At 46.4% G+C, this 25,911-nt stretch overlaps 1 protein-coding gene across 1 annotated transcript in view; it reads right to left on the reverse strand.

Moving 5' to 3' along the window:
* The window catches only part of PRTG (protogenin), a 214,864-nt gene that overhangs the window by 65,310 nt on the left and 123,643 nt on the right, over nt 1-25,911 (reverse strand). Inside the window, exon 11 of the mRNA XM_069624881.1 lies at nt 25,242-25,430. Within this exon, the coding sequence (XP_069480982.1) occupies nt 25,242-25,430 (189 nt within the window). The remainder of the gene's footprint in view (nt 1-25,241; nt 25,431-25,911) is intronic.

Here is a 25,911-nt window from a genome sequence, read left to right on the forward strand (position 1 = left end):
GACCCTACAATAACTAGCCCCCATGTCAGGGTTGCCATTATGCCCATACTTCTGTTCAAAGAGTGCTACGCATATTATGGCTGAAAGATAACTCGGTAAAGTACGCCTGCCAGCTGCAGGTAGGAGGCAGTCCTGACAGTCAGATGTTCCAATCTTAGTGGTTCCACTAAGCCTCTTCACCCTTCTACCCTTGTAAGAATCACTAGGCTTGGTTAGAAGAACTCGCCTTGCTAGCGCCTGTTTGGAAAATGCGCCATATGTGTGTACTAATTACTACCGTTTCATGCACATCGGAGGTGCTCGGCTCACGACACTCGCCAGCTCCATAGCCTGTCCCGCCTCAATGCTGCTCAAAGCACACACGGACATCAGCACGGTTTTCCAATGTGCTCTCCTTCCCTGTAAATTAAACTTCTGTAAATGAATGCCAACATTGATTATCTGGAACCAAATCCAATTCATAAATCTGCCGGCTCATATTGATCCCGAGCCGTCAGTGCAGTATTTACATTTTGCCGTCCATAGGTTAATCACAAGTCTATAGTGCAAGTCTCCAGCATGGCTAATTACAAAATGGATACTTTCTAGGAAGCAGCCAGGTTCCAGCGGCAATGGCCCTGTTCTCTCGGTGGTCACAATGTATCCCGGCACTCAAAAGGTCCTTGCACAATGGTCCCAGCGCAATGGGTCCCCAGAGTGGCTGTATAACGAGCATCCGCCACCCCTACGAACAATGTTTAATTCCCTATGGACATTGAAACTACCAGACACCTTCGAATGTCCTTATGGACATTGAAACTACCGGATGCCTTCGAATGTCCCTGTGGACATTGAAACTACCAGACACCTTCGAATGTCCTTATGGACATTGAAACTACCAGATGCCTTCGAATGTCCCTATGGACATTGAAACTACCAGACACCTTCGAATGTCCTTATGGACATTGAAACTACCAGACACCTTCGAATGTCCCTATGGACATTGAAACTACCAGACACCTTCGAATGTCCTTATGGACATTGAAACTACCAGACACCTTTGAATGTCCCTATGGACATTGAAACTACCAAACACCTTCGAAGGACATTGAAACTACCAAACACCTTCGAATGTCCCTATGGACATTGAAACTACCAGACACCTTCGAATGTCCTTATGGACATTGAAACTACCAGACACCTTCGAATGTCCTTATGGACCTTCGAATGAACCCTCCACATGTCTGCAGTCCTGCTCTGTGATCTATGGTTGCTGGATTGACATGCATCCAAGCTTCCACAAACACGGTCCTTCCTTCAACTTGCCCCACCTCCACCTGTCACCCCCTCTTTGTTTTGCCTGTACTCACCCCGATTCATACCTTGCCTTTTTCTTTCCCTCCACTGAGCACAGAACGGATACCCCAGGCAGGAGCACAATGAGACCACTTCCCTACCACTACGTATGTGACGATTTGAACAGTAGAACGATTTCTAAAATTAAATTGGATAATGACGTCCCAAATAGCTTACGCAGGCAGCGATTGTTGCAAGACAGTGCTGGCAGGATTGAGCAAAGAAGTCGAAAATGTTAGTTACCTATAACACATTTGCAGCTTGGCTAATGTTGGCATGTTTCTGTACGTGTGTGTGTACGTGTGTGTGTGTGTGTGTGTGTGTGTACGTGTGCGTGCACGCGTGCGTGTGTGTGTGTGTGCCCGCGCGCGCAGGGGAGGTGGGGTGTCTAGGAAATGTAAGTCTGTATGTTGGTGGAGGGGCCCGGGGTGCAATTTCGCATAAGGTACACCCTGCAGTATTAGGCTATTTCATTACAATTGTTCCTACAGTGGAAAATACTGGCAAGCTGGGACAAAGCAGTGAAAAGGTCTGGTCTTAACGTGGCAAATAATAAAATGTTGGTTAAACACCATCACAGGGTTGCTTTCACGTGGGGGAAAATACTGGTTTTGGAGCAAAACCAACATAGGTGTGCTGTTACAGCGGCAAATACTGGTATATTGTGGCAAAGCCATTACGGATGTGATCTTGCATGAGCAATACTGACATGTTGAGGAAAGCCATCACAGATCTGGCCTTACAGGGGCAAATTCAGGCGCATCGTGGCAAAGCCATTGTAGGTGTGTTTTACAGAGGCAACTACTGGCATATTGAGACAAAGCCTTGTTTTACGGGGCGTGCTCTTACAAGGGGAAAATACTGGTTTGGGGGCAAAACCATTTCAGGTGTGTTCTTACAGTGGGCAAATACTGGCACACTGTGGCAAAGCCTTTATGGGTGTGTCTTACAGAGGCAAATACGGGCATTTAGGGCAAAGTTATCACTGGTGCGTTATAACATGGGCAAATACTAGCACTGCTGGGGCAAAGCCATTACAAGGGAAAATACTGGCATGATGGGGCAAAACATTCACCTGGGCATTCTCAGTGCAAATACTGACATGCTAGTGCACAATCATCACTGGGCGTTCTCACAGATGGCAATACTGGAATATTGGGGCCAGCCATCACAGGTGTGTTGTACAGGGGGACCATATCACCATAATGGGATACAGCTGTGTTCTTACACAGGCAAATAATGGCACTTCTAGGCCATCACAGCAGCGTTCTAATATGGACAAATCCTGGCATTGCTAAGGTAAAGCCATCAGAAGTGTTTTTTGACAGGGGCAAATGCAGACATGTTGGGGTAAAGCTATCAGAAGTGTGTTACTACAGGTGCATGTAACTTGAATTCTTTGAACAAAACCCTCACTGGTATATTCCTACCATCACATGGGTCTTCTTACAGAGGCAAATCCTGGCATGTTGGAGCAAAATCATCACAGGCATGTTCTTACAGAGTGAAATGACAGCATTTTGGGGCAAATCCATGACAGGTGTGTTCTTACATGGGCAATCTCTTGCATGATGGGGCAAAGCAATCAAATGCGTCTTCATACAGAGGCAAGCCCGGAATGTTGGTCAAGGCTATCACAATTGTACACTTAAAGGGGTAAATACTGGCACTATTCAGGCAAAGCCACCATGGGTGTGTTCTTACAGTGGCAATACTGGCCTTTTTTTGCTCTGAATACTGTATATCTACAAAATGGTTCCATGCTGGGCTGTGACTTTTCCTGCATATGTACTGCATGGTTATTCCGCAGCAGTTATCAGTTTCTGTTTGCTCTTTTTTTTGTGCCGTTATACCCTTTGGTGGAAGACAGTGTTCCCCATCAATGGTCAGGAGTAATAAATGACTAGCAATTAAAAAAGAAACATATTTATGAATGACATTATTTGGTGCTTTCTCATGGCACTACTGCTTTGATCGTCTTATGGCCCCCTGCAGTCCGGTGGTGAGCCTTCCTGCACATGAACAGGAATTAAATATGGCGACAATCAAAGTCAGCCTATGCATACTCATCTCTGACCCTCCCATCCCGTCAGAGCAAGTGCTGAGCCCATGCCCCACATAGCTGTGCAAAGAAAGGCTGCTAATCCAGGCGGCCCGGGAATGTTCACACCAGTACAGAAAGCGTGTTGCCCATCAGAGTGAGTGTGAACACTTATAGTGCAGCAACAGGCGAGTGGCTGATCCTAGATGCAGAAAGCCAAGAAGCGAAGAGGGTGCTGGGAAACAGCAGGGGTGCAGCAACCAAGTGACCTTAAGCAATTCTACAGCAGCATCGAAAAAGTTAGGGCCTCATTACGACCCTGGCGCTGACGGAATGAAGGGGGCCGGTACGGGACCGGCCCCCTTCATTCCGTCAGGGCTGATTACGAGGTTCCCTTTGCGGGACCCGGATCAGACGTCTGGTAAGGTACTTGGCAGGTGAGTGAACTAATTCAGTCAGTCAGGAAGTAACACAAGACATCTTCCTCGTCACAGTACTTGGTAGAGAGGAATACCAAGTGAGTCCAATCAAAGAAGAGGAGAAGCTAGGGTCGTGGACCCTTTGAACATTTGAGAACTGCATGTTTGAAGCTACGTGATATGTAGACATGGCAAAGGGAGTCATTCCCCCTGGTGGCCCTGACCTGAAGCCAGGGCCAAGAAGCATGGGGAAGGGAGTCATTCCCGCAGGCAAAGTGACAAAGCAAGAAGGGAGGCATTCTCTTGGCCAACTCAAAAGGACACAAGACTCTTTGCTCACCAGGGGAAGGGAGTCGTTCCCCTGGTGGTGTGGAACTGTGCAACCAAGTGAAAAGATAGCAGGAGAAGGGAGTACTTCTCCTGGCAGCCAAAGCTGAAAAGACTTTCTGATACAGTGTTAAAAGATCAGCAGTACGTCTGTCAAAGAAAAGTATTGGAACATTGTCTTTTGTGTTGGAGGACACTTTTAATCCAGGGAAGGAAGCCATTCCCCTAAGAAGAAGCCAACACCTGGAAGTGAACATTTAGCCCCGGTCCAGATGAAGGGAATCACAGGGAAAGTTCAGTTTTGTCTTTATTTTCTTGACTAATAAAAGTCTATAGCAATCACCATGCCACCTGTGTGTCAGTCTCCTCCTTCTGCACCATTACACAACCTTTGGACACCTGTACCATAGGTCTACCTGTCTGAATGCCCGGACCATGCCTCTACCAGGTGGACACCTGAGTAACACTGCTACTACTCTGTATACCTTAACGAGCCTGGGAACCTAAATCATACTTCTACTAGTTTGTACACTGAATCCAACCTCTACCAATCTGGACACCTAAACAACACCTCGAGACGTCCTTAATCGCGGCTCTAGCCATAGGACTACTAAACCAGCTTTAGTATTCTACAAATCTCAATGTCCTGCTATGACCAATGGTGCCCCCAGAGGGTCTCGGTGCCCTATAGCCTTCAATGTAAAAAAAGATGTAAACCATTTTTTTTTAAATTCCTACATTTTGAGGTTTTTACTCCATTTGTTACGAAACGTGTGCATGGTATTTCACTATGTTGTCATAGCAGCAATTAGAAATGTGGACTCCTCCCCACCCTCCCACCCTGGCTCTATTTAAGGCATTTCAGTATCACAACCTATCGCACCAGAGGACTACCAGAAGAATAAACTGTGCGGGACGAAGTACAGCACAGTCCATTCAGCGATAATTGCCTCTGGTGTGAGATTTCATCACGACTTGGATTGCACAGATCCACAGAATGAGCCCCTTCAAGACAAAAGGCGGCCACAATTGGCCTTCCTTTCTGCGGCGATGAAGATGCCACAAATCCTTGAGCAATAACAGCTCGAAATCGTTCACGGAAATTACTACATCACTCACTTCCTCCCGAAACCATTGCATCGGAGCGAGACAATAGACCTGTACATGGCAACCGCAAAGAGCGCGTAAAATAGACTGGATGCATTGCTGCTCTTGAGGCCGCTCCTCTGAGTGAATACACACTTGCGAGCTTCAAGCTCGGGCGAAGGGGAGCATTAAAGGCACTCAAAGGCATAACCGACCATGGATTGTTGAGCAATCAATCGCATTAAAGAGAAAAAAAGCTGTAAAGACAGCGACGTAAGGGAGGGTTTTTTAATGGGGTTTTTTACACCGCTTTGTAGTATGGAAGCAGTCTTTGAGAGTCAACCATTATATAATTGGTTATTTATAACGGGTTTAATACCAAAGAGGTTTCTAAGCACAGACCCGGGATTCGAACCTGTGTTGCTCTGCGTCTTCTTGCGGCGTTGACACTCTCACCTGGCTACGCTCAAATGACCCCTATGACTAAACCTTGCCCCTCTTACACTAACAGACCCTATCTAAACCGACTGTATATATGTACATTCCTTAACTGAACTCCTGAAATGTAATTGTCTGTATTTATGTAAATCTTTTAACCTGATTCAACGAAATGTTTTATACTCAAATTGTGCCTTATCCTGTAACTAAGCTTTTATGTAATCTTATTTTCCTGTTCCACCCTGTTACCTCTGGGTCTGGCGTGCCATATAAAATCAATAAACAAACAAAAATACTACCTCCGCCAATATTATTTAGAAGTAATTTTTAATGTGAATTTGAATGCCCAATTTATTAGATAGATTTTGGGTACTGTCAAGTCTTCACCAAATCTCACGTTTTTATATATCGATTAAGCCAAAGTCCTCCTTGACGCTGTAATGACGGTTGCAATCATTTTTGTCTCAATGTCGGATCTGCAAGAATAGGCATCTCTGAAGTGACGCTTACTCGCCTTCATTAGCTGCCCCACTCAAATGGAGCAGTCCACGCAAACGTGCTGGCTTCCGCTGAATGCCTGCAAAGGTCAGGTGGCCAAGCTGGGCGCATGCGCATTCCATAGAGGCGTGGCTGGGGCTCGCGACCTGCGCATGCAGCTGGAAACTGCTACCATAGAGAAAAAGAGACACGCATGGGATTCTGCCTGGTGGGGAAAGATTTCACAAAAAGAGCCCAGGTAGGAGACACAGTGAAGGCATCGCTCCATCAAAACCAACAAAGTCACCTTCACTAATTCCCCTAGTACACAGAGGCATTCCGCAGGGAACCCCAACAAATGCTGGACACATTTATGGGAACAGTTTTAAGTAGGCCTCCGCAAGAAACGAACCGGGAAACCAACAGCCCAAAACGCTGCAGTTCGATTGATAGAGGTGGCATCAGAAGGAGCCCCCAGTGCACTGGCAGCGATTCAATACCTACATTGCTAAACCTCGACCAAGAGAGCTGAGTTTGAATTGACTCGTTTTGCTCACTAGATTCCCCAAGTACCCACCCCATCAACGATTGCTTACAAAAAGTCGAATTGTTTCCGGTGCACGTGAGAGTTCTTCGATCTATGGCGAAAAATGCAGCATATGGCAGGCCATGTGTGGGTCAGGAAGGTTGACCTGCCAGTACTCAAAAAGACAAATTACGGGCTCTTTAAAAACAGCCTTCAGAAATTGCCAATTAGCCTGACTGTCCCTTCCACACCTTCACCTTGAGCTGTTCAGCACCTTACCAAGCGCTATACAAGCACGGCAAGTGCACCCAGGCTTGCCAGATAGATGAAAGGAAGCGCCAGAAGGTGGTGATTTTCACAGGATCACACAATTCAGCCACGTGGGGAAGCCAGGATTAGATCTCGGGTCTCCTGCTGCCCAAGTAAACTATCTAAAAACGAGACGAGATCATGATTACAAGGACAAAAGGGACCGGCTCAATGTGATTTTAAGTTGAGTTAATCCATAGAAACGGGCTCCAACTACTTATCAATGGCAGGCCTTACCTCTTTGTCAGGACGGAGCAGCGAGGTAATGCCTGCCATTCCTGGTCACCACAATAGCTAGTGGTGGATAGCAAACCGTGCATGCAATGAGGAGACCAGGTAAAATCAGATGGCTCGGAGGTAAAAGCAAGGCTGAAAAAACCTCTGGATGGCGTTCTGATGAATCCCACGTTGGAAAATGCAGGAGACGGCTTCAGGATCGAAGGGCAAGATCTAGGAACCATCTTAGAGGGAATCCAAGAGGGCAACAGAGGAACTGGAGCCGGATGGTAACGCTCGAGAGGCAGAAGAGAGAGCAAACAAGGCTCGTGAAACTAAAAGGGAAACAGGGAGCAACGAGGAGCGAACAGTTACGGCTCCGGCAAGCGTCCGCTCGAAGGGTCACAACGTTGAGAAGCAGAAACTTCTGTGTCTCTTGCAGCTTTCAGTGCGGCCAGGAACCACACCATCATGTCTTGAGCATAAGTGCAGTCTGGCGGCCATGTTGGAATGGGCTGCCGGCGCGCCAGCACTCAGAGGGCTTATTTGACACGGCGGACCGTGACTATCATCTGGTATTTCTGCTTTATACTTGGAAACCACAACAGTCCGGCACACAGGAGACATTGAAGGTGATACAAAATGTATTTTATGCCTGGTCTTTTGTGCTTTGTCACACTGCCTGGAATCTAGGATATATGAACTAAAATAAAATCTGAAGTATATATATTTCTACGATTGCCTGTCTGCCAGCTGCATATTTGGCTGCCAAGTGGCCTGGACCACTCGATGCTTACATCGATACCTATTAAATGCCACACTCGCTCTCCATTTCTTTAGATTTGGGATATTTTGTTTTCCAGGTCTCATTATTGCGAATATTTACCCCTTTTAGTTGTATAAGTGTCGACTTAACTCCAGAAGACATGGAGTGGACTCACTGACCTAGGTCCGGCCGGCCTCATGCTTCCGGCTAGAACTAGTGAACGAGGGCGTGTTTTCTCCACCCAGCCACACATGTCCCCGATGCACAAGACCAGGAGGCTCCTCCCAGTGCCCTTAACCTCATGGCGCACCAGATCCGAGAGGAAATCATGCCCAGAACTCGTGGCACTGCCCCCACTGCGGGCTGATGGGAGATAATATGCCAGTCTCTCTTGGCCCGATCTACCTCCACTGGATGGACCCCCTCAACAAGCAAGACAATTTCAACATGGGTGGCAATTCTAAAATCACTTTGAAGGAAGCACAAATAAATGTCATCCCCACGGCATTGTGGTTTCAGTCAGTGATGCTTAATGGTGGACATCACCTCGAGAAGGGTAAAGTCTTATGGAAAAACATTTTCGGGGGTAAACATATTTTAATTTGTTAACCTAATGTAGGCGTCTCCGCCAAATACAAGAAACACATTATATTCTCTACAAGGACAAACCGCCCTGCGTTCACAGGGGGACACAATTCACTCTGCTCACTGCAGAGACAGAAAGCATTGTGTTGACTGTAGTGACAAAATATGATTTACTACAATAAAAAAGGGAGTGTGTTCTGTCCCAGAGATGTAAAGTATTGTCGTCACTTCCAGGGAATAAAGCGGTTGCGCCATGTAAACATCCCAGGCTGCAACAATGTCTAAAAGCGGGAAGCATTTCTGCCTGACCCTTGTGTGGATTCGAGCCTGAGGGTGTATTTTTACAACTCGAAGAGGGCACGTTGGCGACAGACTTGCACAAGCGTTTCCATCAGTGGATGCCCTCCTCGCCATGGGAAACCGCGAGGCAACCTAGTGGAATTGGCCTCAACTGGAGCTGGCGTGTTTGATCCACTTGCGGTCTGTTGTCCAGTGTGAAGCGAGGGTGTCATTATCTACGGGGCGACAGCACCAATATAGACAGAGGCATAGCTTGCATATCGCTCCGAGCCACGACTCTGACTTCAAAGGGAAACATGACCACCTTAGGCAAGGCAGTTTGGAGGGTTGGGACGCTGCTGCAGAGATCTGTACGTAAAACAGCGGTTCAGAGGTTAAAATTCAGCTTTTCATCCTTCAAAAGTCCATAAAGGGAATACCACCTCTTTTGAACAGGGTTTGAAATTGAGGGGAGCTGGGAGCAATTTAGTGCCTGCCTGTAACCTAAAGAGCCTGTTAGCTTGACACGGATAGCTGCAAGGAGCTACTTTTGTCTCCCCAGGCCAACTGATGCCGAACAAACACACCTATGTAAATGTAACTCTTTGCATTTTGGACAATCTATGAAAATTGGCACACATTTATATGACATTTAAAGCATATGGGGTCATACATAATGGACAACATTATAGGTTTGCATCTTATGTGTAAGTTACATTTGTGGAACACTACGTACTAGCTCCTTCTTCCCCAGCGAGAGCACCTGGTCCATGGGTAATGCTGGATACCCGGGAGCTGCTTTTGGCTCCGGCTTATCCAACCTTAATTCTAATCCCAGAATTGTATATATGGCACTTCATGCCAGATTCCTCCTGCTGCTATGCAATGTAATATGTGCTATGACTCAAGGTTATAGAATCCATTTGATCCAGTACAGAGGATGAAGGGCTGAGAGGCCCATGTCGGAATAGAAACCTACACACTATAGGCTGGATACAGAGGACTGGTGCGAGCGCTTGATTGGTTGAGCTGAAACTGATCATCAAGGATGCTATTGGAGCATCAGGTCATTTTGTGATGTGCCATTTATGAAGGCTTCCTAAAGCCACACTTCAGCCCCATGGATCAATGCGCAGATTGGGTGGTTGTTGAAGTCACAAGATCCGAACTATGCATTACAGTTCTTAGGCACCTAACCTGGGTACCTTGCCAGGCGCGTATCCAATTGTAAGAGATAAAACCGCTCACTGAGCTTCTGACACCGATCAAAGTAATAGCTTAAAAATCACGGCTGGATCCAGTTTTAGGCGGCCAGATGACCAGGTTACTGGAACACTATTCTTCCAGTCACCAGCTTTCATTTGACAAAGAAATGCATTCTGGGAGTAGCCTCTGGTAAGTTTTATTGAACAAAATTCACTTCAGCGGCTGATGTTAGGGATTTGAAAAAGGAAAGCTCAGGGCTGGTAAAATGCTGTCTCACAGATCTTGAACCACCTAGTCCCCAGAATCCACGGAAATGTGTAGACGGCATGTTGCCCATCTAGGACCTCTGTCTATGTCGGGGTTCTCTATGAAGTCAATCCCTGAAAAGTGAGATTTCACAATCTGTGCCTCTGGGGTCATGTTATCGGACACTTTGTGGAATCCTTCCTCCACTTTTCTTGTCCTACATCTCATGGACCGCCCCCCTGCACCCCTCCTCCCCCCAGTATATTGTGCATTCAGTAGCATTCCTAATTTCAAGTTTAAGGATACTGCTCAAAACCTAGGTCAAGGGGGTTCTGTTTGACCTGCGACTGTGCGCCGGGAGAGGGCATCACATTATGTTATGAGCTATTTGTACAGTGTCTAGCTGCCAGTCATTGAGGAAAAGTTTCTTGGACCGCCTGGAAGCTCGTCAGATCATGGTCTGCACATTACATGTTAAAACAGTACATGGCGGATTCCAAGTTGGCGGCGGAAAGAGGTGGACGTGCCGAGCGTCGCTCCGTCCCCCCTTCCAGGCCGCGACATTAAAGCTCCATAATAAAGCGGAGGAAATCATAAAAAATAAGCAGGTTGGAGAAGAAACGTATGAGGCATACACGGCACATCGAGGCACACCGACACTCACGGCAGGGACCGAGAAAGGGAACCCCCCCAGAAGCCGAGAGCAATCCGAGATTAGCCGGAGGAGGGGAAGGGCCACCCACTGCACCCACGAGAAGCGACCCGGACATCGCCGGAGTCCAGCTGTGCAGGCAGCATTGGAGCAGAGCTCCCGACCCCAGGAAAGAAGCCGCGAACGAGAAGAGGAGTCAGCCTCACCTCCGTGGTCGGGGGAGAGGAAAGGACCAATCGCCGCCCGAAGCGTGAGGATCAGCGGGAACCAGATAAGGACAGCCCCCCCCCCCCCAGCAAGCGCGGCCCCGAAGGCCCGAAGACGCTCAGGAAGACAAGAACACCCAAGCGCCTGAATCAGGAACGACCCCCCTCCCGCGGAGACAGGCGGCTTCGTGTAAGCGGACAGTATCCAGCACCAGAGCGTAGCACACATCAAGACTAGCACGGGAGTGCCAAGGACATATGGCACAGAAACGAAGGATCCAGCAGGCAGCAGGCACCACCACCAAAAGTAACATCCCTTCCCCGCCTCCCCCAAGCAAGTGTGACGGGGGTCAGAAAACCAAGTGGCCCACACCAGAAGCAACGCCCAGGCCTGCGCACCTCAGAGAGCGCCCGCACGCACAAAGACACGGCGCTGGGAAACACACGGCGGACACCACAAGGGGACAGGGGCTCCCAAAGAAGAAGAGGAGTAAAGGAAGGAATCCTCCTCCCCCTGCTCATCCAGCCCAAATAGCCCCCCTAAGCAGCCTACAGGTATCAGAGGGGACACCCACCCTGCACATTCTGAAGAACTATCTCCCCCGACCGGGGGTAAATAAGGGAAGAAATAAAGGGAAGGAGGGGCGCACGGACGCTACGAACAGGGGAATCAAACCCCCCATACAACGCAACAAACGGACTCCCACTGAGAACCAATCTCAGGGGAGGAAGGCAAATAAAAATAAAAAGCCCCAGATAAGAACATTATAGAAGGGCTGGAAACACAGGTTACTTCCCTCCCCCACCCCAAGGAGGAAGGAGCACCTCGATTCAAGCGATTACCAAGGCGCACACGCTCCCCAGCAGGGATGAAGCGACAAGGGGTACGGGGGACCTCAACAGAATAGAGAACGTGCAGTGGGGACCACCCACCCCCCCACACAGGAGCCGTGCTGAGGAAGGGGCAAAGTAAACAACCTGGGAAAGGACCTCATCGGAGCAGGCACAGAGGAAGAGACGGAAACACGAAAGCCTAACAGCACATATATCAAAATCCAAGAGCATATCAGGGCAACTAAACCAACAGATACCCCTGAAGAAGCAGGACCAGAGCCTGCCGCAAATTTGGGGCTCGGAAATACCCACCCCATCTATCACGACCAGGAAAAAAAAAAACAGGAAGAACAAGCAGCAAAGACGTGTAAGGACACAGTAGACCCAGACATGGTGACCAAAGAAGACATGAAAGTGTGGTTCGGGGAATTTCAGGCTCAGTTTATGTCGTCCATGCAGACACAATTTGAGACAATGAAAAGCGATATGAAAACAGCGGTCCAAGACTTGAGAAAGAAGATTACAAATCTAGGAAACAGGACGGACACCCTCGAGAAAATAACACAAAATCTGGACGAGGAAACACAACAAAATGCATAAATCCAGGAACAACTGATGCGTCAGACCCACACCCTCGAACTGCAAACAGAGGACTCAGAAAACCGCTCTAGGAGGTCAAACATTAGAATAAAGAACATGATAGAAACGGTAGAAGACAAGGACCTAAGGTAGGCAGTCCAGCAAGTATTTAAGGACATCCAGGATGCAAAAGAGGAGGAAGAAATAGCAATAGACAGAGTACATCGGGGGGTTCCAAGAGAACAGAAGATCCAGGAGCGAGACCGCAGGATGTGCTGGTGGCCCTCTCCTCCTATCCCCAAAAAGAACAAATCATGCGGAAAGCTCGCCCAATGTCTCACATCATAATGAACGGACAGGAAATTCAGCTACACCAAGATCTGGCACAATCCACTCTACAGAAACGCTGGGAAATGGGCCAGGTAGTGAAGGCCCTTGCAGCGAAACAAAATCAGATATAAATGGACGTTTCCCTTTGGGCTTCTATTCACATGGGACGGGAGGCAAAGAAGGGTAACGACGAGCGAAGGATGACAAATTCTGGGCCTACAGGACCAAGACGAAGAAACCCAAGGGAAAAGGAGCGAGGGACCAATGCGGAAAAGGTCAGAGTGGCACTGGAAAACCATGGACAGAAAGGGGAAATCACCACCGCCTAGACAATAGGCTGACCCCGACCCGAAAGAAGGATCGATAGGATCCAGTCAAGGAGACCCCGAGATGGCCGGTCACTCCTCTAACCTCAAACTACGTCCACTCGGGAAGAGGGACCTCCATACTAACAGGTGCGGAGGAGGGGGAGGAGGGCACTTGGGACACTCCTTGGAATCCAGAGGGATTAGAAAACCCTACAAGTTATCCCTGAGAGGAATGGGCATGGCGCACAAGGCGCAACGCCTGAGCTATCATAGAAACCAGAGCTCACCCCAGTGTGGTTTATGGGGGGGAGGTTATTGGGCAAGTTGGAGGTCGCCTAATTGGGAGGGGGGGAAACCGAGATGTAGCTCAAGGCACCGGGAACACGTCGGGACACACAAACAGACACACAAACCTTCGACCAGAGATGGGGACTAGGATCTTGACATATAATATTCAAGGGCTAAACTCTCCAGTCAAAAGGGAAAAGGTAGAGCAGTTCCTAAAACAAGGTAGATACGACATAATAATGCTCCAGGAAACACATGTCAGAGGTCAGGACAAGGAGAAGATTAGGCTAAAAGGATACACCAAGAATATTCAGGCTAACGCGCAAAACAAAACAGCGGGTGTCATGATCGCTTTCCGCAACTCTCTAAAGGTACAGATACTCTGCACCGAGGCAGACAACCAGGGTAAATACCTTCAAGCAAACATCGATTTGGAAGGATATCCCCTCACGCTGGCAGCAGTGTATGGTCCCAACACGGGGCAGGAGGGTTTCCTCAAAAATCGACAAAATAGAACGGTTTGCCACGGGGGAGATAATATTGGGGGGAGACTTGAATATAGCGTGGGACCCCAACTTAGACAGATCGGCCCCAAGACAGCAGGGACAGGGCACCCCCTCAAATGCCCTGACACAGAAAATGTCCAACTTAGCGTTGGGAGATATCTGGAGGCACACAAACACTAATCAACAAGGCTTCACATACTTCTCACATGTTCATAACACAATGTCAAGGATAGACTACCTCTGGGCCTCAACGGGAATACTGGGGAAGACGCGGAAGGTAGAGACCGGTTCTATAACACTCTCAGATCACGCTCCCCTGTGGGAAGAGATAACACTAAACCCAAAGGCCCCTGGACTGTGGAACTGGAGACTCCCAGAGGAGATAATCTGGGACCCGGTATCTGGGAACACCATCCGAGAGCATATAACAGAATATTTAATTAACAATAATCTCCCAGAAATATAATTAGAAACCCAATGGGAAGTGCTGAAGGCAGTCACGAGGGGACATATTTCTTTAAAAGCCCAAAAGGGATAAACTCAACCTCCAATGGGAAAAAGAGCTAGAGGCAAACGTTAGCAAAATTCAAGCAGAAACCCACATTGAAGTTACAAAAAGCCCTGCACCACGTACAAAGCCAACTCGAATCTCGAAAGGCAACTGATTAGAATAAAACATTGGTACTACATAAAGGCTAACAGAGCAGACACACTATTGGCTAGACAATTAAAAGGCAAAGCCCGGGAATGCACAGTGATGGCGATGAGAGATGAAAAAGGGGATAGAAAGACACAAACGACAGACATAGGGGCCATATTCGAGAAGTTTTATCACCAGCTATACTCACCGGTCCAACCAGACTCCCAACAAAAAGCCTATATAGAGGGGACAACTCTCCCGGTATTAACGGACACAGAGAGGCAAGCACTAGATATTGATATCACTCCGGAAGAGGTAGCCAAAGCAATAAAAGACCTTCCCAGAAATAAAGCTCCGGGTCCATACGGGTATACTGCCCAATTTTATAAAAACTAAAGTGAAATACTGATTCCCGTCCTAATAGATCTGTTTAACTCCTTTAAAGACAAAGCGAACATCACCCAATCAATGAACGAGTCCAAGCTGCTGTAATACACAAACAGGGCAAGGATCTGGAGCAACCATCCTCATATCGCCCAATCGCGCTGATAAATCAGGATGCTAAGTTGTACACCAAAATCCTAGCCACCAGATTGACACAAGTACTCCCTAAATTGATCCATCAGGATCAATCTGGCTTTATCCCAGAAAGACAAACACATGACAACATCAAGAGGGTTCTACACATAGTGGAGAAAGTAGGAATAACGCAATCCCCAGCAATAATACTCGCTCTGGATGACGAAAAGGTGTTTGATCGAGTAGAATGGACCCTCCTATTTCACACACTGCAGAGAATGGGGGTGGGTGACTCCTTTATCAGAATGATTAAAGCTAATTACAACTCGCCCAGTTTAAGAGTACCGGTGAACGGTGAACTATCCAATAAAATTCAGATCGAGAGAGGGACAAAACAAGGCTGCACCCTATCCCCACTACTGTACGCAATCTTCCTAGAGCCACTACTCGCGCGGATAAGGGGGGTGGGGGGGATAACAGGCATAGAAATATTGGGTATCACGCACAAAATAGCGGCATACGCAGACGACATGTTGGTGATCCCGGGGGACCCCGAGAATTCCCTCCCAAACCTCATGAAGGAGATAGAAACATTTGGCTCCCTGTCAGGGCTGAAAATTAACAGGCAGATATCCGAAGTTCTGATTCTGGCAGGAAACAAACTGCTCATCCAATCAGTGGCAGCCGGTCTACATCTAAAAGAGGCAGAGACGGCCGTCAAATATCTCGGAATCACACTAACGCCCAAGATACAAGAGTTATACTCCCAAAATTACCCTCACATACTAAGACATATCAAACGACTTGGGAAAATGGAACCCCCTAACAATCTCTTGTTGGGGGGCGGATAACAGCGATTAAGATGACCATCCTACCCAAACTGATGTACCTATTTCAAGCCCTGCCGATAAGACTCCCTTCTGCCTTTTTCAAATCCCTAACGAAAGCCGTCAAGGAGTACATTTGGCAACGGAAAACCCCAAGAGTATCGAATACGGTTCTAACAGCCCCAAGGATAGATGGGGGGTGTGCCCTCCCACACTTTAGGAAATATTATGAGGCGGCCCAACTATGGGTGCTGAAGGAATGGATCCCAGACAATTCACAAAAAATGTGGGCAGCACAAGACAGAGCAGTGGCGACCACACGTACAAGACACCTGTTATGGATCGGAAAGAAACATAGACACCCCAATCTACAGATTAGCGAAATCATGCAAGCGACACTAGATGTATGGGATAAGGCAACACAGGAAAGAAAACTGACAAAAACCCCAGCCCCCTTCATGCCTCTATTCAAAAATCCAGACTTCCCTCCAGGAATCGAGAAAAGGGCGTTCCACAAGTGGGAGGCGGGAAGATGTAAAATGGTCATGGACATTTTCCAGGACCACCAAATAAGGAAATTTGAAGAGTGCTCTGAGCTACTCAAATTGAACAACAAGGATAGATACAAATATGAACAGCTATATCACTGGTTAGACACCCCCAGAATAAAAGAAACAGCGACAAGGGAGCTTACCCCCTTTGAAACCTATATTATGACACGATGGAAAGAAAAAGTTTGTCTCAAACACATACAGACATAAACAAACACACAGAAGAAATAAAGTGGCAATATATGAAAAGGTGTGAAAAGACCCTGGCAACACCAATCCCAATGGAAAAATCGGAACACATTTAGGAGATGATACCCAAACTAAAGAGGGTGATACAGCCAAAGGAAATGTGGATGAAAATCCTCTTGCAATGGCACTACACACCAGAAAGACTACATGCGATGTTCCAGGACTCCCCCAATGTATGCTGGAGGGGATGCGGAGGAGAAGGGGACTGGCGCCATATCTGGTGGGAATGCCCAAAATTACAGCAATACTGGGGGGAAGTGAAGGCACACATGCAGCAAATGTTCCCAGGAATAGGGGACAGGGGAGAGGAAGTATGGTTATGTGGAATGTGGGACCCGAGAGACAAGACAGTTTGGAAAACACGGAAACGGAACATCATGGGCCTACTGATTGGAGTCTGGCTGGAAATAGTCCAAAAGTGGAAGCAAAAACATCCCCCTTTAGCACTGCACTGGATAAGAAGAGTCTGGTCACATATAACGATGGAAAAAATCACGTACAATCTACAAGGAAGTGATCAGCCTTCAGAGACGAGTGGGCAGAGACCCTGGGTTACCTTCAAAATGACTACATGGAACAGTGGTGCCCCCACAACATAAAGATAACGGACCTATTTAGATGAAGAAGAAAGGAGAAATCCCGGAATGATGAGTAGACGCATAACATCGGGGGGGATGGGAGCGGCGAGGGGGGAAGGGGAAGTTATAAGTTAATTGTTGTAAAATTAATAAAAATACTTTTTTTTTTAAAAACAGTACATGGCTTTGCGCAGCAAAGAGACATTACACAGTAAAAACTACATTACAATTGCAGGAAAATGACAATTGCTTGGGCAGAGATGGCTTGTACCATAACATTTAGCTGTAAGGCATTGGGAGGGGGTGCCATGTCGTTTGCTATGCCATTGAATAACGGATTCCTGGCATGCAAACCCAACTGGGTATGTGAGTGTGCCAACAAATATCGGTCTACTGCACTAAAAAGGTGGAGAAGGCAGAATGTGCGGGCACAACTATCCGTGGAGAAAACGTTTGCAGTTGTGTGCTCTGTAGTTGGATGTTAAAGTGCACCTTATGTCGCATGCATATTGTATCGTCCCTGGCCTTGTCAATACAGTTGCAGTAAAACTCTATAGCTTTGGCAGAGATGGCATAGACTGTAGCGTATGTGTGCTTTAGGGTCGTTTGAGGCACATCTATACAGCAAATATCTAGCGATCCTGGCCCCAACCCCTTTCGTGTGAAAAATGCCATTGCCTGCCCATCTAGCGTTGCCCTCAGTGCATAAGTCCAGAAGCCAATACTAGACACAGCACCTGTGCAAGGTGGGGTGTTTTCTGAGACAGCTTCCGGCCTGCTAAACATCATATCAAGAAATGTGACATGGGGCCCTGTACAGATTCTATCCTTGGAGTCCCTTTCTCTCAACCAGAAAACCTAGCACGGTACCCCAGGATAAATGAGAGGAGTCCCCAGGTAGCCCCTCCATCCCTTATTTGCAAGTCCAGACCTTTGACAGTGGCAGATCTTCACCGGGGAAGGAAGGAATGGCAGGCATCTTCAACCGCAACTGGAAGGACGCCTGGTCTGCGTGTGGTGGCCATCGCTGGAAATCACCCTCTCCCCGCCCTGTGAAGGGTCCTGAAGAGGGCTGCATCAGTGAATCTCGCAATTCACAAAACGCCAGGGATTGCATCTGGTCCCGGGCTCCAGAGGCAGCGGCACCGGGGTCACCATGCCCTACCTAGGAGAGCCACATTGATGGTTTCCCCCCTTCCCCCATCATGGGAAGAAAATGGTGCTATTGGAGGGGAGTTGGTTCCTGGTTACCAGAATTGACTACAGCTACCAGAATTCCCTGAGACCAAAATTGAGACTAATCAGTAACACCTAAAAAGACTGCCTCCCTGAAGATTGTTAGAGACATGAAATCACTTGGAGGATAAGAGCAACTGAACTGCAGCAGGTATACAAAGCTGGGAACTAGAGTGCGCGCCTCACCCTCTCTTTTTTCTACATATTAGTTCAAAAGTCCCGGGCTCCAGGGACAGTGGCACCGGGGTCACCATGCCCAACCTAGGAGAGCCACATTGATGGTTTTCCCCTCTCCCCCACCATGGGAAAAAATTGTGCTATTGGAGGGGAGTTGGTTCCTGGTTACCAGAATGGACTACACCTACCAGAATTCCCTGAGACCAAAAGTGAGACTAATCAGTAACGCCTGAAAAGACTGCCTCCCTGAAGATTGTTAGAGACATGAAATCGCTTGGAGGAGAAGAGCAACTGAACTGCAGCAGGTATACAAAGCTGGGAACTAGAGTGCGCGCCTCTCCCTCTCTTCCAGTATCTCCCTCTCTTTTTTCTTACTGGAAGAATCCTTGAACTCGCAGCTCCTGGGCACCTCTCACTGGAACCAGTGACGGGAAATCCAACCTCCAGCAACCCCCAATCGACCCATCTAGTCATCTGGGAAAACCAGAGCTGGGAGATTGGGGGTAAACGCAGAGCATTTGTCCCTTGGTCGTCCATAGGATAACATTGGGAACCAGTCCCTTTGCAGCCTTATATTCCATTCCACTACCCTTTGATTGTTAAACCTGGGTAGTATCTGCTGAAAGACAAGAACACAATTTACTTACCTAGTAATCTGCTGAATATCACCAACACCAGTAAAATTAGAACTTCCCTACACAGACTACATTCTGTGGAGTAGCATTGTGGCACCTGTGACTTTTGGACACAAAGTCTCATTCTTCTTAGGGATTGGACTGCGAAAGTTAGGAGAGTTCACTTGTGACTTGGTTCCATCTTTACTGCATTTATTTACCTCTCTTATTAAGTCATTTGAATGCATTTTAAGAACCTATTGTGAATGTATACATGTGTATTATTGAGTATTGTGCGATTATATCACCTGCTCATTGTGCACTGTTGATCCCACTCGGACGCTCCTAGGAATAGCCTTGACTGCTCTCCTTAGCCTTGATTTGGTTTTGGCTTACCTCCAAGTTCCTTGTTCACTATAAGTAGGGTGGCCTCATAAAATCTGTCCTCCAGGTCAGATTCTAGAAATCCATCTCAACACTGCCCATGGGTTGACGACAATGAACCCCAGCCAGGACCGCCTCCCATTTACCCTCAGATATACATCATAAATGGTCACCTCGGCTCAGGAACTCAGCAGTAACACGAGTAGATCATTTGTGCCACAAGGTTGTGCCAACGGCAGAGGTGTGCTATACAAATTCTGCATAACTTAATCTCCTGTGGAGAACAAGGCTCCTATCCTTTGGTATCCGACCATGTGTGTTTGAACTACAAAGATGTGCTTTTCTCTCCATAGATGTGATTTGTTCACTATATATGTGCGATTTGGCTAATGTTTGAGAGCTCTCGCCTCCATATATGGGGTCTGGCTTCTGTATGCGTTTTGGCCTCAACATATGTGCTTTTGTCTCTGCATGTGCACGTTGGCCTACATGCGTGCTTTGGACGCCATATGCGTTCGCTAGCATCCATGCATGTGCTTTGGTCTCCAGTTTCAAGACTGCATTTTGAAAGTATTCCCCTCCCCAAGATGACTCGGTTCTCACAATCTAGATGGTTTGGACTTTTACTTTGGCCAATCAAAATAGGAGATCCCCTGCCCTATAATAGACCCTCAAAATAATCATATGATACGATTTAATTGTGCTTTTAATTAGTCATCATCAATAAGTCAACTGATGCAATGGACCCACAAGCTACCAAAGGGTACTGCAGCTCAAAGATATAGGCAGCCACTCCGGAACTCCTCTCGTCTTCTCTCTCGTCTTCTGTGCCCTCATGCTTTGCTAGACTCTTGAGGGAACGAGAATTACCTTTACTTGTAAATCAGGACAGGAAATCGATGATGGACAATATTTGAAAGCCCTGACCACCTGAGAGCTCCTGAACTGTGGAAGTACAGTAACGTTCACTAGACCGGCTTCCTGCAAGCCATGGGCTTCTAAGCCAACAGTGGCTTCAACCTCTGCGCTGTGGTAGCCACAGAATCGCCCAGTTCACGGATAGAGACTTGCGCTGTACGGTGCGTTCCTCGAGTGCAAACCGAGTACAGTAGAGAAGACATTCTGTCTCCGAATTCCAGAGGACATATGGCTTAATTAAGGTCAGAGCTTAGCTGTGAGAACTTTGTCATGATCCGTTTCAGAGTTGGGACGCCTGTTGGCACGCTTTAAAACAGTTATGTTAAGGCGGGAAGTTTTGGCATGGGCTATTAAGGCCATATGACCACCCCACCCTACCACCCCGTTCTTTCCTGTCCAAAAAAAAAAAAGGAGTGCTATATGCAAATTTGTATGGGATTAGAATATTCATTTCAATGACGATCAACTCTTGAGAGCCTTCAACTAGAAAAGCATTTTCTAAAGCTAATGTTTGGAGTTATATGCAATAGAATTCCTCCTTCATAAAAGCTGGACCTAGTTAAGCACAAAAGCTGTTTTATCCAAGCGAGAGCCGCCATTGATACACAACTTTCAGAAGGCCACTCGTAATGACGAAAGGTAAACCAATGCAGGGTTCCTTCCCAACAGTTCCTTTAGGTGTGAGCGAGACATGAGTGGGAGGTTTTCAGTGCAATTATTTTATTGGTATTGCCTTTTTAAACTCCACCCACCCTCCGGCCCACCCCAGGGGTTCAAGTATCTGGAATATTCCTAAACTACCACAAAAACTAAGCCAAGGGGAGTGAGGTTCCCTCTTCCTGGTCAATTACGTCAGTTCAGGATTGATAAATACCTATTACTAAATCAAAAACAATCTTATCAACCTGAGAATGATAAAAGATTGGTATTCACAATTGTGACCTATAGGTTAAACAACTGCTGCAGTCACATAACCCAACAAGTTATCTTACTTCAACTCTTAATGTGTGAACGTTACCTAGAAGTAATGCAGCGCACATGTTCTAAGCATGCAATCTATTCTCTCTCTCTATGTGAGTGGCTGATAAATACTTCTAATAGGAGCAGACTTCTAGCTCACACGCTTCACTACAGACCCTCATACACAAGTTGAGACTTTCAGGCGTGCTGGCAAAATTGAGTTGTGTGGGTCTTGTTCTGACAAGGACACTGCCTCTTCTATTTGGGGCGATTCAACATGTATGACGATCTCGGACGTACCAGTAACATGTGTTTGTAGGAACATACATTCAAGGTGAAGAACACCTGCAGGCCTTTCCCATCCATCAGCAGTGGGCTTAGCGGCAGAATTATCCTTGGTTTGTTAAAACACAAATATGGATTTTTTTTGGCTGGGGTTTTGAGGGGGTAGGGGACCCGAAACAGGTTTGTATTTTATTTGCATAAATGTGGCATCAGATCAATGGTGACACTCGCTCAGCGGCCCAAAAACAAAGGCGTGCTTCGTTGCACTCAATCAGTGGACTGCAAGAGAGATGGAAACTATGAGAGCGGCGTGTGGTGGAATAGAATATTCCAGGTAATTGATACCCTAAGTCCAAAGCAAATGCTATGAACGGGTCTGCGTTCTCCGAGCAATAACACAGCCCCCGTTGTGCGCTCTCGACTACGTTGATCCAGGAGAGCGTCAATCCAGCTCAGCTCCCCTAAAAGATCAGGTCCAGCTTTCGGTGACCGCGGATCCTACGATGCGAGCGGGCTGCAAAGGGGCAGCGGTTATAGAGGAACTCTCAATACTCAGAGGTGGGGCCACTGCCACGGGGCGTAGCTGCAGAAACACACCAATCCTACTATGTTGCTTTTCAAGACTTTGCCCTCCATTGGGTGATCTGAATCAAATTATCCCAACAGCAAATGACCAGTGAGACAGTTGCGTGTTGCAGAAATAGATACATGTCTGTCCAAAATAACAATTTACCCAACCAAAAACAAAAAACACCAAACTGACAATACTGGCTAAATGTTTAAAAATAGACAGCCTCCTATGTCCATTTACAAACAAAGGAAAGTAAAATGTACATCACAAGTCGTAATTTTAGCAACAACCCCTATATTAAAAAAAACAATTTTCCAAACTACAGTTAGAACTATAATTAAACATACAGTCTGCTAAAACAAGTTATGTCAAAGTGTTAACTCCCAAAACGTCTAAAACAAGAGTTTTTTTAGATGGGGATTAAACGGTACAGATACATAATGCATCAATTTTAAAATCGCTTTTGAATATAAGCATTTTTCACCTTGAAATAATTTGAATTTAATAACCTATTAAGTAGCCCCACCTATCCTCTTGCCCGCGCTAGTCTATTAGGAACACGTTCCCGACAGCTGGTATGCTATGCAACAGAGAAATGTGTGTCAACATTTTGATTTGCGGAAATTAAGTGCTTGTCGACTTTGTGGGTAGAAATAACGTGCAAAGTCCCAATTCGAGTCGTGCATGGTACACCGTTAAAATGTGCATGCAACTTTCACAACATCTTTTCACATTACAGTGACTGAGTCTTTCAACTCCCCAAGGTTAATATTATGCACACCATTCAGTAGGAGTACTACTAACCCTAGTTTTTAACATTGAATTGGGCTTTTAAATCGTGCTTCATGCCGGAGTCCAGCCTCCAAACACGGCACCAGGTGTCACACCCATGCTGCTCAGTGTTGTCTTGCTTCGAAGACAACCGAGTTGCCCTTCCACTATCCTCCCGCCCTTAATAGGAATCTTGCTCGGAAAAGCACTTGCACCCAAGGTGGATGTGTGGTTTACACATGACCAAAGCACACTTGAATCACAAAAGGAAACAGAAGCGTGAACTTCCATAGCGCTGATTCACAAAGGTTCAGACCTACCCAATTTTCACTTTTATTTTCTTTGATGAATCGGGTGCATTTTACTAATGTGGGAATTGCACATTTGAAACATGGATACCTATTTTTGCAAGCAAGCTCTTGTTTTATATATATATATATATATATATATATATATATATATATATATATATATATATATATATATATATATATACATATACACTCAACTGTTAAATTCTTCTTCTTCCCCGCCTTCTTTACTTTGGTGGCAAATTTTAAAAGCAGAGCATGCTGGGAAGTCCAGCATCACGAGCCCATCCTGAGCTTGCGAATATTCCATTAGAGGTTAAGTAGTTGACAAAATCCCTCACTACAGCCAGCACTGTTATGATTGTTGCAATCCCTTTTTGACTGTCAAACATGCTCGGCTGTCATATCTAGCCATGATGATTTTTGCATGCTGCGTCAAATAGCAGAATATGGGTTAGCAAACGAAGGGGGCGACATTCGCAGCTTCCTACGGATTTATTTAGACATTTGTATAGCGCACACCACAGACCCGGCATTATGTGGGTTTCCCCGCTGGCAGTATATTGCAGAGGGTCCTGCAGGGTTGGAAATTGAGGGGCGCTGGGAGCTATTTAGCTCCTGCTTGGTATCTGGTCTTTCCATCTAACCCCTTTCCATTGAATACCTTTGCATCGAAAATTATTAATTGATTTGACTTTCCACTGAAAAGCATATTCATTGAATAATTTGCGATGGTTAATTTCGATGGATAGTGTTTGGGTTGGGGCTAGTGTTAGATTATGGGTTAGATTAGGGTTGGGGCTAGGGTAAGATTAAGGGTTGGGGTTAGGGTTAGATTTAAGGGTAGGGTTAAGGGGGGGTGGAACCCCCCCCAATATACAAAAAAACATTAAAACGTTACAAGGAGCTGGCCAGTGCACTGGACAGCTTCATGTAATGTTTTAATGTAGAAAATAAACGCATTGAAATGCTATATTTTACATTTAAAAGTACATATCCATTAGATGGAAAAGTTTCGAAGGATATGTACTTTTAATGTAAAACATAGAATTTCAATGCTTTTATTTTCGATGCATCTTTTTCGATGCAATGACCATAAACCCTCCTGCTTATATCCTAGAAGAGCCTGGTTAGATTGACACCAACAGCTACCAGGAGCTACTTTTGGCTCCTCACGACAACGGATGCCAAACAAACACACCCATGTGAATTTAACTATGTTTGGGACAATATATAAACAAACATTAGGACATATCTATATGACATTTAAAGCTTAAAGGGTAACAAATAATGGACAAAGTGATAACTGCATGTTATGAGGAAGTGAGATTTGCAGAACAAGATACACTAATTGATCGTTCTCCATTGGTAGCTCTTGGTCACTAGGTAATGCGCGACACCCAGGAGCCGCTTTCAGCTCCTGCTTATACAATCGTAATTTCGAACCCTGCCCGGTTTTGAAACCAACACTTTGCCATCTGAGATCATTTTTGCTCTCCCTATTCTGATGGATTCAAAAATAAAGTTATTGAAAGCAAGACATCACAATTTTAAAAAAATGAACTTTAAACTCTTAAATGTAAACAGATGATTTGCACATATGGCTCCTGGTTTCAAAGATGGCTCAGTTGAAAACACATCTCTTCTTTTTCTAGGGTTGTCCCATTGAAACCAGAACGAAATGAACATACCGAGTCCTAGGATGGTGTACTGGAGGTTCTTGGCTTCCAGAAGGAACGGTCCCGTCTCCAGCCGCCCTTCCTCCTTGTAGAAGAGCTTGAACCCTCTCACGGCCGCTGGATCCTCGGGGTCTTGCTGCCACTTCACCACGATAGTCGAGCAGTTCAACGTGTCTAGACGGAGTTCTGGGGACCGCGGCGCTGGTGGGAAAACGTCAACAGGCAAATCAAGAGCATTAGTTTTCCAGCAACAATACTGCAGATACAACATGCACACTCAGATCCCACTGAACATAAATTGGTTTTACTGGGAAAGGCAGTACATGGCAAACTGAACAGACTGTGGCCTTTGTTCTGAAGAGCCAAACATGATGCTTAAAGAGCCAAAGTATTCTACATTCTCAGTGTTACACAGGATGTACCAACGACGGTACTGAAATTACCGAAATTAAATCACATACTGTCTTCTGCAACAAACAGAGGGTTTGCCGAGTTCCTCTTGCTTGGATGGGAGTCGAAATTCTTTATTCGTTTCGGTTGCCGCAGGGTTGAATCGGTGATAAACATCTAACCATTCCTTCCTTGACAAATCCATTGGAGAGGTGCGACAATGGCATGGATGATAAGGGTGCACCTAGCTGTTGATTGTGTATCCTCCGTAAGCCACCTTCTTCGTATCCGT

Source organism: Ambystoma mexicanum, chromosome 11 (genome assembly GCF_040938575.1).
Source record: "Ambystoma mexicanum isolate Mex_15411 chromosome 11, UKY_AmexF1_1, whole genome shotgun sequence".
NCBI lineage: Eukaryota > Metazoa > Chordata > Amphibia > Caudata > Ambystomatidae > Ambystoma > Ambystoma mexicanum.